Source organism: Balaenoptera borealis, assembly GCF_965194805.1.
Source record: "Balaenoptera borealis genome assembly, chromosome: 2".
NCBI classification, from domain to species: Eukaryota; Metazoa; Chordata; class Mammalia; order Artiodactyla; family Balaenopteridae; genus Balaenoptera; species Balaenoptera borealis.
The window spans coordinates 118,769,883-118,785,949 of NC_138867.1; the positions used below are offsets into that span (position 1 = coordinate 118,769,883).

At 37.1% G+C, this 16,067-nt stretch overlaps 1 protein-coding gene across 1 annotated transcript; it reads left to right on the forward strand.

The window, feature by feature from the left end:
- The first annotated feature begins 7,438 nt into the window (after positions 1-7,438).
- IGIP (IgA inducing protein) lies at positions 7,439-15,117 on the forward strand. The gene has a single exon (XM_082378729.1). The coding sequence runs from the start codon at positions 11,562-11,564 to the stop codon at positions 11,721-11,723; it is 162 nt and encodes a 53-aa protein (XP_082234855.1). The 5' UTR covers positions 7,439-11,561; the 3' UTR covers positions 11,724-15,117.
- The last annotated feature ends 950 nt before the right edge of the window (positions 15,118-16,067 follow it).

Sequence of the window (16,067 nt, forward strand, 5' to 3'; positions counted from 1 at the left end):
ACTGTGCATTTTCCCATTAAATTGTTTGCTTTTAATATTCATACAATGTTTAATATGAGGTGACCGTACAATAGTTAGGAGTTTCTTTACTTACAAAATCACTGGAAATGATTAAATTGCTTTTCCCCTTCCCCCAAGGTGCATTTTTCTTATTTCCATATAGTAAAGTTGAGCTTTTACAGTGCATAATGTGACATTTGGAATGCTTATCAACTGCATGTAAACATTAATAACCTGCACTTTTTTGTCTTAAGGTTTGTTGAGCTGTTTTGTTCACTGTACTTTAACTGTGATATGGAAAAGACTGCATTCTCTGTGCTGTTACTAGTTAGGAAAGAGAATTGCTTTGATTTTGTCTCTTGTTTACTATAGCTTCTTAAAGTTAAGCCTTGTACTACAGGTTGTTGGAGTACTCCTAGATCAGTGTTTCATAGTAGCCAGCAATAAGTAGTGCAAGTCAACAAAAAACACAGCAAACTTAGGCAAAGTGTCCTTTCTTTGAGATGCGAGTTCTTTCATGAGGTTTTCTTTAGGGTCCGAGTTACCTAAAGTGAAGCCTTTCTTAGCTATAGACTTCAGATTCTGCTTGGAATCCTACCGGATCAAGAAGCACATGTATTGTGCAATTGTCTTTACACTTAACAGTTAAACACAATCTTACTCAGATTTTGAAACCAGTGTCTGAATTATGGTCAGTGGTTTTAAAAAGAAATCCACATGCAGATCTTTTAAGACTTCTTAAGACGTGATCATAGAAAAGACAAATGACTGTAAAGATGCTCTTTTTTTGCATCTCACTTTACCTCCCCAAGTCCCCCCCCAACCTTTCCTTCTCCCCTCGCCTGTTTCATCCTTTTCCCACCCTTCCCCCCAGGTGCTCGGTACTTTACCAAGGTTCTATATCTCAGTGTTTTATGTTGGAGTTTTTCCTTGTTTTTATTTTACTAGTTGGTAAACCCTGTTTGTGCTGAAACAAAAAAGGAAATGGTATATTTGACCATATGTTTTATTCATAGAAGACAGTATGATCAAATGTGCCAAAAACAAGTAAACAAAACTTAATTCATGACAAGTATGCCTTATTTTTAATGATCTGCTTTGTCTTACAATTAAGGTCCAAGAGCTTGGTTAAACTATATTATTTGCCTAAGTATAAAAGAACACTTGAAATGCATTGCGTTCTTTAAAATGAGAGACATTGTCAAGTAATTTAATCCAGAGATCAGCCACCAGATTTGAAATGCCCATGTAAGTGTGTGTGCTTAGTGTTGTTCGTTTTTTGGGGTTTTTTTGTTTTTTCTTTTAAGTCACCAAATCTTTTTTTAAGCTACTTTTTATTTGTGCCTCCTATTTATCATGCTGATGTTGGAAACAGCAGTCATCCAGCCACAGAGGGAGCTAAAGTTAACTAACCAGAACTGTAGAAATCATTATACATGGCTTTGACAACAAAGGAAGTTCATAAGAAAAGCCATGTTGGCTTTTCCTCCACTAGATACGGATTGGAGGTAGATGAATATTTGCCAAATGGAAAAAAAGACAATGTGAGTCAGGAAAGACAAACTTTTCCAGCTTCTCAAAAGCCATGGAGAGTAGAAACCAAAACCAACAGGGAAATAAAAAACCTTGAAAGTCTCACTTTCTAGTTGTCCCATTCAGGGGTTGAAATTTGACTCAAAGTGAAAAATGTATCAATGTGTTTTTTAGGTCTTCACATCTAGAGATGGATAACTATTCCAGTTTGATTTTTCAGGTAATGGAGAAAGCTGCTAGTAATTTTAACCCCTGCCTAAAGAAGATAATTTCATTTGGGAGCAAATACTTGTTGCCTTGAAAAATAGCACTGTAATAGCCTATGATAATTAGTTATAGAATAACCTTTATCCCTTTTAAACTATGCAAATTATTAAATAAGTGTAAATTAGGACTCAAAGATAGTTGATTATATTGCAATCAGATGGCATTCACAAACTTAACTGGAGCATATACAAATAAAATCTATTAGTCTAAGAGTTTTGTATGCTAACAGAAGAATATAATTTAGCTACCTATTCTAAAAATGGTGAATATTATTAATATTGTACAATAGGACTGGGAAGACTGCCTCCTTTTTTGAAGAGAGAGATTAAGGATTTTTATAATTGTTTTTCATCAAATTTTAATATTTTTGTCAAATTTTTAGGTATTTAATTTGTAAAACAGTTTGCTTTGTACTGGCATACAGAAAATAGGGTATTGATTTTAAAAACTTTTTGAAGCCAAGTGATCAAGTACATTTGTAATAAAAGTCAATGGATCTATATCAGTTGTACTCACTGTTTTCATTTCTTATACTTATTAATATAGGAATGCTGTGCTTTTTCTGCAGGAAAACAACTAAATTTGGGTGGAAGGGAGGGGAAAAGATAAGTCTGTTGATAATGAGAATCTGGGTGGGTACCATGGCCCAAGTACTTTATATAATCTTTAAGTCAGTTAAGATTTGGTATATTGAAAAAGATGTATAGGTCACTTTTTTCTACTTTTTTTCCTTATGAAATGATGTTTGTGGGGGTTGTCTCATTCATTTTTTCTGTGCTTTAACATTTTGCATTTGGCAATGTTGAAACTTTCTAAACTAACACATTTTTCTTTTATGATATTTTGGATTATCTGCCAGCCATGGTTGACCCCACCATGGGCATGATTATTTTTATCTCCCACACATGGTTCACCCTCTCTTCAATATTCCCATTCATTTTTTTCATGTTACACATACACACATTTCCATATGATTTCAGAACGGGGATTTCTGAAATTGTTGTTCTGGTGGCTTTCATAGCTCCACGATTTGTTTTGTTATACATGTGAACATACTTTTAAGATTTTTTTCCCCCCATAAAAAATGAGATACCAAATCTGATGACTTTTTTCATTTTCAGTATCAGAATGAGATCCAGCTTTCTATGTAAAAGGATGCTAAAACGAGAATCTTTAGCAACTTAGGTTTGGAAAAATTGGTGATAACTCTGAGTATAACATTTATAGTTGATGATCCCTAAATCTGAATATCTTAATGATATATATATATATATATATATATATATATATATATATATATACACACTTCCCCATGAGAGTGGAATGAATAGGAAAGAGAATTTATTAGAATTCCTTAAGTGAATAAATTCACTAAAGTTATTTGTGCAAAGTTGTCTGTTGAAGTTTATCCACTTTTAAATCATATAATATTTGTTTATTTTCATTGAAAATTAACCAAATTTAGGCCATTCATAGTGAAATTATGTAAAGCTTAAGCGTTCACTTCTATTAAAATTACTGTTTTCACTCAGCAACATTAATTACTATGAAGAATTTGCAATAAATTTTTAAGAAAAGCTGATTTTAATATTTGAAGAGTTATTTGATCCTAAAACAAAACCCGAATTTAAGGCCTAGGCCATTTGATAGACTCTTTTTGAGCAGAAATTTCATTATTATGGGCTAAATGAAGATCATCTAAACTAGCATTAGCATGAGTCAGATAGAATTTCATAATGCAAGACAACCAGGTGAAAAGTGAAATACATGATTGGTTTCAAGCCAACAGTTTGTCATCTTTCAGCTGCTAAACTGACTACCAAGTTTTGATGTTGAATGGTCCTAGGCAACATATGCCTTTAGCAAAGTTGAGTATGGCAAACGTCACTTGTTAGAAACATTTTTCTTGAAAAGAATTTCATAGCTATTCATTCATATATGCCTTTAGGAAAGTTGAGTATGGCAAACGTCACTTGCTAGAAACATTTTTCTTGAAAAGAATTTCATAGCTATTCATTTATTTTTATTTTGTCCCCATATTGTGTTTGGCATTTCCTTCCTCCCTACCTTCCTCCTTCCCTCCCTCCCTCCCTCCCTTCCTTCCTCCCTTTCTTTTTTTTTTTCCTGATGTGCTTTGCTTTTGTGGAAAATTGTCTTGTTTGATAGGTATAAACATGGTGGTGAGCCTCTGTGTAAAATAAGGTTACTTCTTATGGACCAGAAATATTTTACTCATTTTGGAATTATAAGATTTTTGCATTTTCATGAATACATACTTTGTTTTGGTGATTATTAGTAATTTGCTTATTAATTAAATTTTTGTAGTATTTCCTGGAAAAAATTTAAGCTAAAGAGTCTAATTTTCTTGATTTAGGATGCACTTTAATAAGTCTAGAAGCCTCCAAGTTCAAGGACCAAACCTTTATATTCTAGAATTTTGAGAAACGTGGAAATACTCTTGTTAGCATGTGTTTTGCTCTAAACTGGATTAACGCAGAAGGATCCTAGGAGGACTTAAGATGTTCTTATTATGAAGTGGCAGTCAAATTTATGGGACAGGTGACTTATGTATTCACATTGACCAGCTCAGTGATGGCCATCCACTGATGAATTAATAGACATATGTTGGGGAATGGGCCAAACTCCCTTTGAGCTAGAGTGGGTGGGCAGTTTCCAGTGCAGGTAGTTGTTGGTGACATTTGACCTACCTCCCTACCATAAACACTGGAATTTTCTTTTTCCCATCCTCCTTTTTCCTTGTTTTTGTCTCCTTTATCCTTCTCCTTGCCATAGGCCTACCAGTGGCACTCCAGTTTACCTCCTTAGGAAGGAAGTAAAGAAATTGCTGACTCCTGCCTTAGAAAAGAACATAGCTAACTGATCCCAGAAAGATTTCTGTATTATGAGGTAATTGGGCAGTTTTTTCTGACTGCTGTTTTCCCCATAGTCTTAAGTTGGCAGTTTGAAGAGCATCGAAATTGTTAAGAAATTTGTGAATTTAAGAAAGTAAGAAGTATGTGTATTTTGGGTAAGTTCCTGGAAGCTGAGACTTACTGGTTTGGAAATTGGAGAGCAGAAAGGGGAGAGCTGTTTAATGTGTTTATGAGTGGAGTGTGAGAGGTATACAAGGGAATGGTTTCAAGGTAAAGTGGGAGAAATTTTTACTGGAGGTAGGAAAAGACACTGAGATGGAGTCTTAAATGAGAGTTTGTTTGCTAAGGACAATGAAGTTGATATTCACTAAGGAAGTTTCAGTAAAATCAGAAAATGGGTCCCTTGTTGGTTATGGGAAAGCTATTGGTCTGTAACTAGATGTTACAGTGACGATGCAATATACAAATCTGTTTTCAGGTATAGGATGTTTGCTTTTCTGGACAAATTAAATAGCACAATTGTGGAATGGCAACTTTTCTGGTCAAGGCAAGTTGCTGCTGGAGACTTATTTTGAGGGGAAGAAATAAGAAAGTTCCAAACTTTTTCACCGTTACCATTTTTAAACTATCAGAAATATGTATCTTACATTCTCCTGGGCTCATGTTACAATGTAGTTTACCTTTGCTTTTCAAAATGTTCTTTAGATCAAATTATTTGATTTTATAGTCCACAAAGATCCATATTATGCCTTGCATTTATAGAACCTTGAGCCTTTGTTCCACATGAATTTCTAGAAGAGGACAATAAACCGGGTAAAAACACTGAATTGCAATTTTGGGTATCCTTTCTATTTCTTTTATATTTACAATCCTAGCAACCATTTAACATTGTAGACCTTATGAGATCCTCAATAATACTATATTTCTGAAATTAGAACAACATACACCCCTCCCACCCCTGTTTGTTCTCCCACTTTCTATGTTACTTTAAAATTGTAGAATTCTCAAGAGTTCGTTGGTGGCAAATGTTAATAATATAGTTTAGTACATCTTGGAAGTTCTTGCGTCCTTTGTAGGGTGAAGTGATTCTGTTTAGATTTCTGTTCCCAGTATCCCAGGAGCATTTTAAATTATTTAAGATAAAGAGTTGCTATCATACTTGTTTTTAAAGTTATATAATTCAAGTATATTTGGATTAACTCTGTTTTCTAGTTTAGTATGGACTTATTCTCAGTGATTTTGACAGATTACTTTCAAGTTTCATTATACCCAAATCTGTATACGTTAGTGATAAAACCTCTTTAAAGATAACTAAAAAAAAGAGGTTCTGATTTTGTATTTGGAATGTAGTGGGGTTTTTTTACAAATGTCAAATACATTAATAATAGAAGAATTATTTTTATTTTAACTTATTTTGTAGAGTTGGCACTTAGTATGGTTTTCACATAGTATTGTGTGTCAGATTTTAAATTATTGTAGTTACATACTATAACTTAAGTCAGTGTAGAGCCTTCTTAAATAACCCCTCCCTTAGAAATTGTTTAAAAAGAAGTGAATTCCCAAACCTGTGTCAAGAACCAGTGATTTAAATGACTGTGAGACAAGTCTTTGAAAGGCTTCCTTGAGTCTAGTCAATGGAGATAAATGATAGCCCATTTCCATGCTGCATACAGTTGTTAGGGTTTATAAAGTTGTCAATATGTAAAAGTGCAAAAGCAGGAAAGACTGTAAAGTTGCCTATAAAATTTCTAGTTTTCATTATTTGCACTATTTATCTTTGCACTTGATTTTTTGAAAGTTAAGACTAGTCACTTTCACTTTTGTTTCTAGTCTTTTCTAATTTCTTACAGAATTATGTTTTCAATATCCCTCCCAAAGCAAAACTTATATGCAATTAAATATTCTTTATAAGTCCAAGAAAATATTTCTTAGTGTTAGCTATGTAGAACAAAAATTTGTTTTGATAAAATTTTTAATATGGGCCTTTATTTGCCAATAAAATCCTTTGTAACTGTGAGTTTTATTAGACTATTTGAATAGACAAAGTGAAAGCTTAGGATAGAAAAAAAATAATATATGTATATATATATATATATGTATACATATATATATACACACACATGAAGTGGTGTCTTTAAGATCCAGTTTCCAGCCTGAAATGGCCTGATTTTGGAGTGTTGATTTGTTTTCACTGAAGTCAATGAGATTTGAGTCTAGCTGGGTATTGGCTTTAAAAGCTGGAAGTGAAGTGGGTGGCAAGTGGCAGCTCCCTCTTTCATGTAGTTTTCCATAATACTCATGGAGTTTCCTCATGGTCTATGTGATATAACTGGTATCGAAATAATTATATTAAATGAATATTCCTTTTTGGAATTCAAGGTTGACTCACTTTTTGAGGAGGGGAGGGTGACGGGGGTAAGAGACTTTATTTTAACTAGAGGCATTATTATAACCTCAAGATGTGCTCTAGAAAGAATAGGAGAACAAAAAGTGTACCTGTGAACATATTTTTTGTCTTAGCGAGATTGCGCGACACAGTTAGTGTTCGGAATTGCAAAAAAAAAAAAAAAAAATGACGGTTTTGTCAATAGAACAGAAATGTGTTTTGGCTAAAATTATATTTTGTAAGTTATTTAATTACTTCATTTTATATTCCCTTTCCCATAGCCTTTTAGGCACTTCATACTTAAAACCAACAAGTGAGAGGCCTCTCTTCAGATCTGGTTTATTTTTGGAATGCCTGAGTGTGTTTCTGGATGGGGGGGTGGGGGCGGGTGGTGCGGCGGGGCTGGTGTTTTAATTCTTGACATGCTCGTCTCAGCATGTTTTGCTATTCATTCTGGATCTTAAGTTTGCAAATTCTGCTGAAAATTCAGTGATGTATTTGAAATGAGAAACTTCTCTGTGACATAGTGTGAATGTTTGTGGCTGGACTCTATTGTGGAAACTTGTGGCTTTGTTTTTAATTGAGGTAGAAAGTTAAACTTCCGTTGTTCAGATTTTAGGTTTATCTAGTGGAATTGTGCCCGGTAGTTATCTAAATATGGACCAATTTTGGGAAATGAAGGTTGACAAATGTGTATTTGACTCTAGATAATCCTTTATTCAAAATCATAAAGGCTTACATCATTAGAGTTGTCTTAGGTTTTATGTTGTCTTGGGTTAAATGTGGATGATGATCAGCATTATATCTATGAACTTCCTTTGGGAAAAGAGAAAAATTCAGTCTCCAAACCTTTTCTTGGAGACTAAATTTACCATATATGGATAATGAAAAAATTTTAGAAAGTGGCTTTGATTATTTTTAAATGGAATTTAATCAGCTTAATTATTTTTCCTAGTTTGAAGCACTTATTTCCCAAATGTGAATAAAGGGAAAAGATCAACAATTTGGCCCCCCCCCCTTTTTTGAGGGCATTTTTAGTTTTCTGCCCCCATTTCCCAATCCTGTTATAAAATGAATTACGGGTATCCCTCTAAGTCCCTCTAACCCCTTTTGGGGGTCACAAATACCTTTGATAATCTGACGAAAGTGATGGACCCTCTCCCCAGAAAGAAAATACAACATATACAGATAATTTTGCATACAACCTCAGGGGCATCACACATCTTCTGAAACCCAAGTTAAGGATCTCTAAGTAAACTCTGTAGAGAAAATTTTAATGCAATTAATTGATAAAATTAAGAACTAAGTACTGGCATAAAACATTTCAGATTGGAATTATCGTTAGATGATGGCCCCTACTAGCAAAATGTGACATTCCAACCAGCTTTGTTAGACATTATAACATCCAGATAGAAGGAAAAAAGAAGCAAAGTTCTGAGAGCTATTTTTAAGGAGTCAGGGCATCTCTAGACATGGGAGCCACTCCTGGTTCAAGGCAGGGGTCAGGGTGCCTGACAGCTTCTAGCAGGGTAGAGTTTGATAAACCACAATGCTCAGGATGCCAAGGGGTTAGCCATTATCTTAACCCCTTTCTCACCAAAAGATTTTAGTTTTGTGTATTGGGAAACAAGACGTCACTAGGGAAGAAAAAGATTTGCCTTACAACTTTGCTGGAACACATCAGTTTGGTGACGTATGGGACACCGGTATCATTTTTGAGAAGGTGCATAAAACCAAAGTAAATTATTCTCTATGTAGAACATTCTTTACTAGTAACATTTGTTTGGATGTATTAGCTTTGACAATTTTTACCAGTAAATATTGGTTTTATTTAAAACTGGTAATCCAGTTTATAAATAGGATAGTTGATATATCTGTCCTTTCCCCCATGTAAAGAATAGTTTAAAGGTTTATGCTTACTTTTTATTTTTCTCTCTTGATGCCATGGAGTGGGGTGGGGGCGGGGGAGATCTTTGAGTCAACAACCGACAAAATATCTTCTTCAAATTTGAAAATTGAGAAAGCAGCACCTTATTTAAGTCTAACTGTATACCATTTTAGTGCATGTATTAGTTTTAATAATGATTTTTTGGTGCATGCCTTTGGGCTTATTCAAAAGTGTACAATAGGAAAGTATACGTATTTCCTTTCTTAGAAAGGAGATGTTTTTCTACTTTGCAACATGTGATTACAAAAATCTTCCTCTGTGGGAAGATTAACCATGTATTGAACTACTGAAAAGTATATATTTTTAGATATACAGAAAGCATCTACATGGAGCAGCATTCAGACCTATATAGAAGTCATAGCATTCTATATAGGACCAAAAAGGAAATAACATTAAACACTTAAACAGACTTTGTTGGGTAGAAATACCTTTAGATCTTGCATTGACTTCCAAAAAGAAAATGCCACAGAAGTTTGCTGAAAACTTTTGTTGTTTGAATTTTCTCTGTCAGTGTATTTAGCCCAAATAGAACAGCTTTGGGTTAACACATACGTAAGAATCAAAAAAACAAAGCTAACTAAATAAATCAGTCTGGTTTGCTAATCCAGCTTGACTGAAATAAGTAAACTAATCACTTGCAACATAAAAAACTGTTCAACTCCTCTAAGGTTTTGACAAAATAACCTTGGCTGATGTGGGAAGACTCCCACTTTGATTTCTGACCTGACAGTGAAGATTCATGCTTGACATGATTTCATACCTGACAGTGTCTGTTTAAGGAGCTGTGGTACAGTCTGCTAATGCAATCCCAGATACCTGTTGATTACCTGTGAGATCTAGAGTCCAAAGTAGCCAGCAGCTGTATCCCTGAGTGCTCTGTGCCCATCAGATCTCTTAAAGTAAGCAGGGTTGGGACAGGTCACAGCTCTGATGAGTGACCTCAGGTGCTGTGGACAGCCCCGGATTTAAGACTTGTATCTGCTTTCTTGGGAGTCATCACTGAACTAATGTCCCACATGGTGTTACTTACTGTAGATGCTCTCTCTTGGAGGAGGCCCAGAGCACACATCCTAATTGCTTGTGGTACTCAGAGAGGGGGTGCTAACTCTGATGCCCTGGCCAAATTCCAGTTTAGGGATGTGGGTCTTCTTGCTATTCTAATTGGAAACATGCATCGCTTCCCATTTTCCCTGTTGATCTCAGTGCAAACTGCACTAGTATATTTCTTTGCCCCGACCCCAAGTCTCTAAGATGCTGGTGTGTATTATATGGGCCAAGTTCATGCCTTATCCTAATGCTGGAAAGTTGAGGAATGAGTGAGCTTGGTGTCACAGTGCCCTGTAGTTGGAGGGTAAACTCTTGTGGTGTTTTAGGGAGGAAGTTGGCCCTCTTCTTAGCATAAGTTGGGGAATGTGCACTAGCCGGAGGCTTCCAGCCATGAGGTGTGAACTGAAACCTATTTTCCCTCTTTTCTTATAGCATGTTGAGAACATCTGTTGGGTTTTTAGCAGTCAGGGAAGGCCGGAGTTCTGCAGCTTTAATCTGGGTAACTGAGGCTAGTTTGAGCAAGTCTTTGGTTAATTAACTAGGTTCTCAGATGCCACAGACTCCGTGAAAAGTCACCATTATTTTCAATGGTTGTGATAGAATTTCCCCCAGTAGCCATTATTTTAAGATTATATTGCAGAGTTGCTTTATTTGAGCTTTTCGTGTATACACAATCCCAAACTGGAAGAAATAATAATTAAAAAAAGGAATCCTGCTGTGAAAGGTATATATTACTCTAGATTTTTCTTACTGTAAATATTGTAAGATTGTAATACTGTCGATATTTTATTAACCAACAAATGTTAATCTATGTGAATTCAGACTTATTTTAAATGTGCTTCTTATTTACTGTGTGTGGTCCCTGTTGCTGACAGTATTAAGTTATATTCTGATGTAAGATTAACTTTATTAAAGAATGTAAACATTGTTTCCTTATGGGAAAACAAATAAAGTATAAAGAAGACAATTCTTTTCATTAAAATATACTGTGTATTTACACTTGCTAGACCCAGCACCACTTATAAATTTAGTACACTGTTCAAAATTTTAGTTAACACAGCTGACATGGTTGTGCTCTGTTTGAAAGTCTAAGAGTAGGTACTGTTGGAATATAAACAGTCTGTATTTGTCTGCTGTGAATCATAATCTTGAAATTTCTAATCGAGTTTGTAAAATTTTTATAGTAAAACATTTTAACGACAATTTAAAAATTTATCTTCTCTAAAGAATGGTCAAAACAATATCCTTTCAGAAATAGAATTGTTCTTTAATATCTTTCCAAAATGACTTTGGTTAAATGGACCAGGTGTATGTTAGTTAAAATTTAGGACAAAGTTGTAATATTCTTTGAGTTTACAAGTTAATCCTTATTGGAGATGTGCCAATTATACAGTAGAATATCATTAATTTGCACTGTTTGGGGACCCCATTAAGAATGCTGAATTTTTCCAACTAAGAAGTAAGCAAATGCAATTTAAAAAGTAAATTTGAGCATTCTGTATTAAATATGTGCAGTTATTATCACATGAAGAAGCTCAGTGTGTCGGGCTGTAATATAACCATACTTGCTGTCATGTTCTCCCATCTCAGTGCTGGGAACTCACCATGTGGAAACCAAGCAAATGTGTTGTGCATCAGCCGGCTTGAGTTTGTTCAATATCAAAGCTGAAACTAGCGAGGTCTGCTGTACTGCTTATTGAAGTATTGTGATTCTTTTAGGCATTGATTCTTACAAAATATATACTGTAACAGTATACTTTGTACAGATTTAAATTTTATTTGAAAAAATGAAATAAAGTAGGCAAAAAAATAAAGATGTTTATTTTTCATGTGACTATATAAACAGATCAGTCTTTTGTTTCAGTGCCTTTGGTGGGGGTGGTTATGGTTGCTCTTGGAATTTTTTGGGGGGCGGGGGGGCATAGAAACCATTTTAAGGATTCAGCAGCAGGTATACTTGCCTAATCATTAATTTGCTGTAAGGATTAAGTGGTCTGTCTCACACTGGAAAACTGTTTTCTATTTTATTTTAAAACAAATTCATTTAATTTTAGAGATTTTATGTGAATGGCTTCCCTATCTTGCTTCTTGAGTCAGTTTTTAAAATTCTCTGGTGGTGTGACGGTTAACCGAGCCATCACAATTGAAGAGAAAGAGAAACTTTTCCCATAGATCATGTCCCTTTTCCATAGAAGGCTTTTTGTTTTCTGTCGTTTTAAATTTGAAGTTGGTTTGGGTTACAAAAGAGTCATGACAAAAGATGAAGAGAATCCTCTGCAGAAAATAGCAGTTGTGCTTGAAAATAAGATCCTTTCAAAACTGCTTTTCTAGTGAGTGGAGTGGTAGACAGTGAATGAAGTTACCAATAAAAATGTGGCACAGGAGTGATCCTTCAGAATAGTTTTAATGGGACCTTCTCAGAGAAGATTAGATTATCTGACCAAAAAGAACCATCCCAGTTTTGGCCTCTGACTCAAAAAGCAGCAGTGGCTTCAGGTGTATGATATTTTCCTCAACCTTTAGAAATGGACTTGGAAGTTTTATTTGTTTTTTCTCCTCATTTTATCTTTTCTGATGCTTTCACTTACTTTTAGGCTGGATATGAGAAGGCTTGGAACAAGCAGTTGCAGGAACAAGGTTCCTGCAAAAGTCACACTATAGAAAATTTTTTCATTGTTATTTAAATGTGTACGGTAGTAGTTATACTCTAAAAACTGATGCATGGCCATAGAAATATCTCAAGTTCACAGTAGCACAGTTTCAGGCTTCCCTGGGTAAATTCCAAGAAAGTTTTGTTGTCATTGTTGTTGTTTTGGTTTTTTCCTGCTAAAATGGCCCTCCTTTGTAGAGAACAGCAGACTAGCTGTTGGACTACAGCTAGCCACAGCTAGCTAGCTTTGGACCAGCTTCCACATCTGACAATCACCAACTCCAGTAAAAATAATACAGACATTTTGCTGCATGAAAACTTAAAGCTGAGGGTTTTGGGTAGGTAGGGCAGGTACTAAGAAACTCTAATTTTCCCTAAGTTGGGCAGTGCCTCTGATTCGGGTGGCACACAGAGAACAGGTGTGTACTTCCTGAAGATTCCCCTCTTTCCTCCAGGTGGAATCAGACAAACTCCTGGGTCCCTGTCCCGGAGGAGGGCTCTCTAGTACAGGACATTGTGGTAGAAACTCTAGCCACGATTTATAGTAAGTATAAGCGAGTGAAAAGCCAGAAGCCAGGCCCCTTCCTAACTGTCCTGTGGCCTTAATCTTTAAAAGATTCTAAATGGGACTATGATTAAATATGCCCTGTGGTTATTTTGGAGGGCTGGAGGTGAGTTCTATTGCAGGGCTACAGGGGGAACATCCCAGACTTGGGATGGGTCTGAACTATATAGGGCTAGGCTTACAGGCCCATGGGAGCCTCTCAAGAAAGGGGCCCAGCATGGTCAACAGAACTATTAGTCATTTTTATTCAGCACTTTCTTTTCTAAAGTGATATAATTGGCAATTGCTTCCCACCCCCCACCTCCAATGGATGTTAACTTTTATTTAACCATGTGGTATGTCATTTACTTGGGCTCTTTTGCATGGTTTTTAGAACTCTCTTTGTTCCTAGTGCCAGTAACAATTTCTAAGCGGATCGGACTTTTTGACTTGGGGTACTGGGTTGTGGAAGAGGTTCTGCTCATTCAGGATCAGAGGAAAGAGATCCCTTTTTCCGTGTTTGGCTGCCCGGTAACCTCAGGGCCAGCACAGTCACTACTGCTTTCACTTCAGCACCATCCCCCACGCTTCTGGAACTTAAGGAGGAGGAGCCACTTTTTTTCTCTGAAAATGGGGATTCTACCTTAATTTTGCTAATCTCTGGAGTGTTTCCAATAACGTCGTTCCAGTTTTCCTACCAACATTGATTTTCATTCATTTTGATCAAATCAGGCCATTTGGCACTTAGGCTGGCAGTGAGAAAATGTCACAAACAGACTCACTGAATGTTGCAATGTTTAAAAAAGCAGGATATCCCCACCTCACAGCCAGCAGGGTTGTCCAGTTAACCCCACCATCCTAGGAATCCTGACTCTCCTTGCATGCTCAGCTCACAACTCAGACCTTCCCTGGGGAGCAGGAGTTTCTTTGTCAGCCTCCTAGGGAGATTGGCAGCCGCTCTGACCTAGCTCGGCCTTCTCTTTCTGTCTCTGGCAGTGACACTAAGGGTGGGTCTGTACTGCCACCATCCTAAATTTTTCCAAGCGCCCCCACTTTTTTTTTTTTAAAGCTAATATTGAGTGCTTAAAATATGCAAGCTAAGTGTTTTATCTAGGTTATTTCATTAAATCTTACTACAACCCTATGAAATAGGCACTATTATTATCCCCATTTTACAGAAGAGGAAACTAAGACAAAAAGAGATTAAGTAGTATGCCCAGGGTCACACAGTCAGAATTCAAGTCACGAGTCCTGGCAAGCTGAGACCCTTGGTCTCAGACACTCTAGTGCCACCTCCTCCCGTAACTTGCAGGGTCTTCCTGACTTTGACAGTGCCTTACCTCAGGATGTATTTAGCTGGATGGCAAAGCCAGTGTTCCCTGCGGCAAAGGAAGATTTCTCTGTAGAGCTCAAAAGCCACATTTCCTGTTCTGAAGGTTGATTCATGAATGAATCCACATTTTCATTTCCCCTGCCCCTTTCATGGGGGAATGACTTACTCGGAGCAGGTCTGAGGAAAGCTGGCAAATGGCCCTTCCAGGCCTCTCTCCACTGCTCTTGCTTAAAGTAAGTACAGCGCTGAGTACTATTCCTGCCTCTTCCCATCCTCACCACAATGACCTGATCAAAACGCTCTGTGAATGAGCTCTTCAATTCTGTCTAGTGGAGCTGTCGATTTCTTTCTTGTTCCCAGATTATACCCCCCAGCAGACACCCTATCTTCCTTATGGCTGACCTCCTATCTGGGTTCATTTGGCTCCAGATATAGGCTCAAAAAGGAACAAGAGGCAGTCTCCAGGAGAGGATCTGGGTCTGCCCAGATTCCCCAAACCTCACTATTTGCCAGTAATTGGCCAAGTAATTGGATCAGTCAGGGCCAGCCCTGTAGTTTCCAGCTCAAAGTTTTGCTTGGGCTTTTACGTTTCTGAAGGCACTTTTCCTGCATCCTCTAAAATGCTACTTCTCAGATGCTTCCTGACCTCTAAGGGAAGGTCCAGAGTGTCACTCTCCAGGGGCTTCTTCCAAAAATAAAATATGAAATTCCTTGGGACTTAGGGGTGGTTTAGAGGGCTGTGGTATCTATTAGAACTCTTGTCTGAAAAGGGAAGATCATAATCCCTCATGTTTCTTGTATCCTCTAAAGCAGTGATTCTCAAGGTGTGGCCCCTGGACCAAGAGCATTAGCATCCCCTTGGAAATTGTTAGAAATAGAAATTCTTTTTTTTTTTTTCGAGTTTTTTGGCTGCGCCACACGGCATGTGGGATCCTAGTTCCCCAATCAAGGATTGAACCCATGACCCTTGCATTGGAAGCGCAGAGTCTTAACCACTGGACCACCAGGGAAGTCCCCAGAAATAGAAATTCTTGGTCCATACTCCAGACGGAACTGAATCAGAACCTGCAGGAACCCAGCAATCCCTGTTGTAACAAGCTCTCCAGGTGACTCTGAGGCACAGTAAAGTGTGAGAACCACTGCTCTCTAAAGCAAAGCTTCTTTATCTCTTTTGGAGTTTTAGGTTTGAGAATCTGATGAAAGCTTGGGACCCTCTCGCCTGCTTCACAGACCTCCTCAAGTCCGTGTTAAGAATCCCTGCTCTGGAACTTAGGGCTTGTCCATGCCTCTCTGGCTTCCACCCTCTCCACACCACCTTGAGAAGGGGTGGCCACGTGCTCCCTGTTTGTTCTTTCATTCATGTCCTGTTGGTTGTCGCTGAGAGTGGGCGGCCCCCGTGCCAGAGAACACAGGGGAAACGGCTTCCTGCTCCATTTGTGCTGCAACTGTAGCCTGTGGCCTCTAAACAAAAACCAAATGCTTGGGC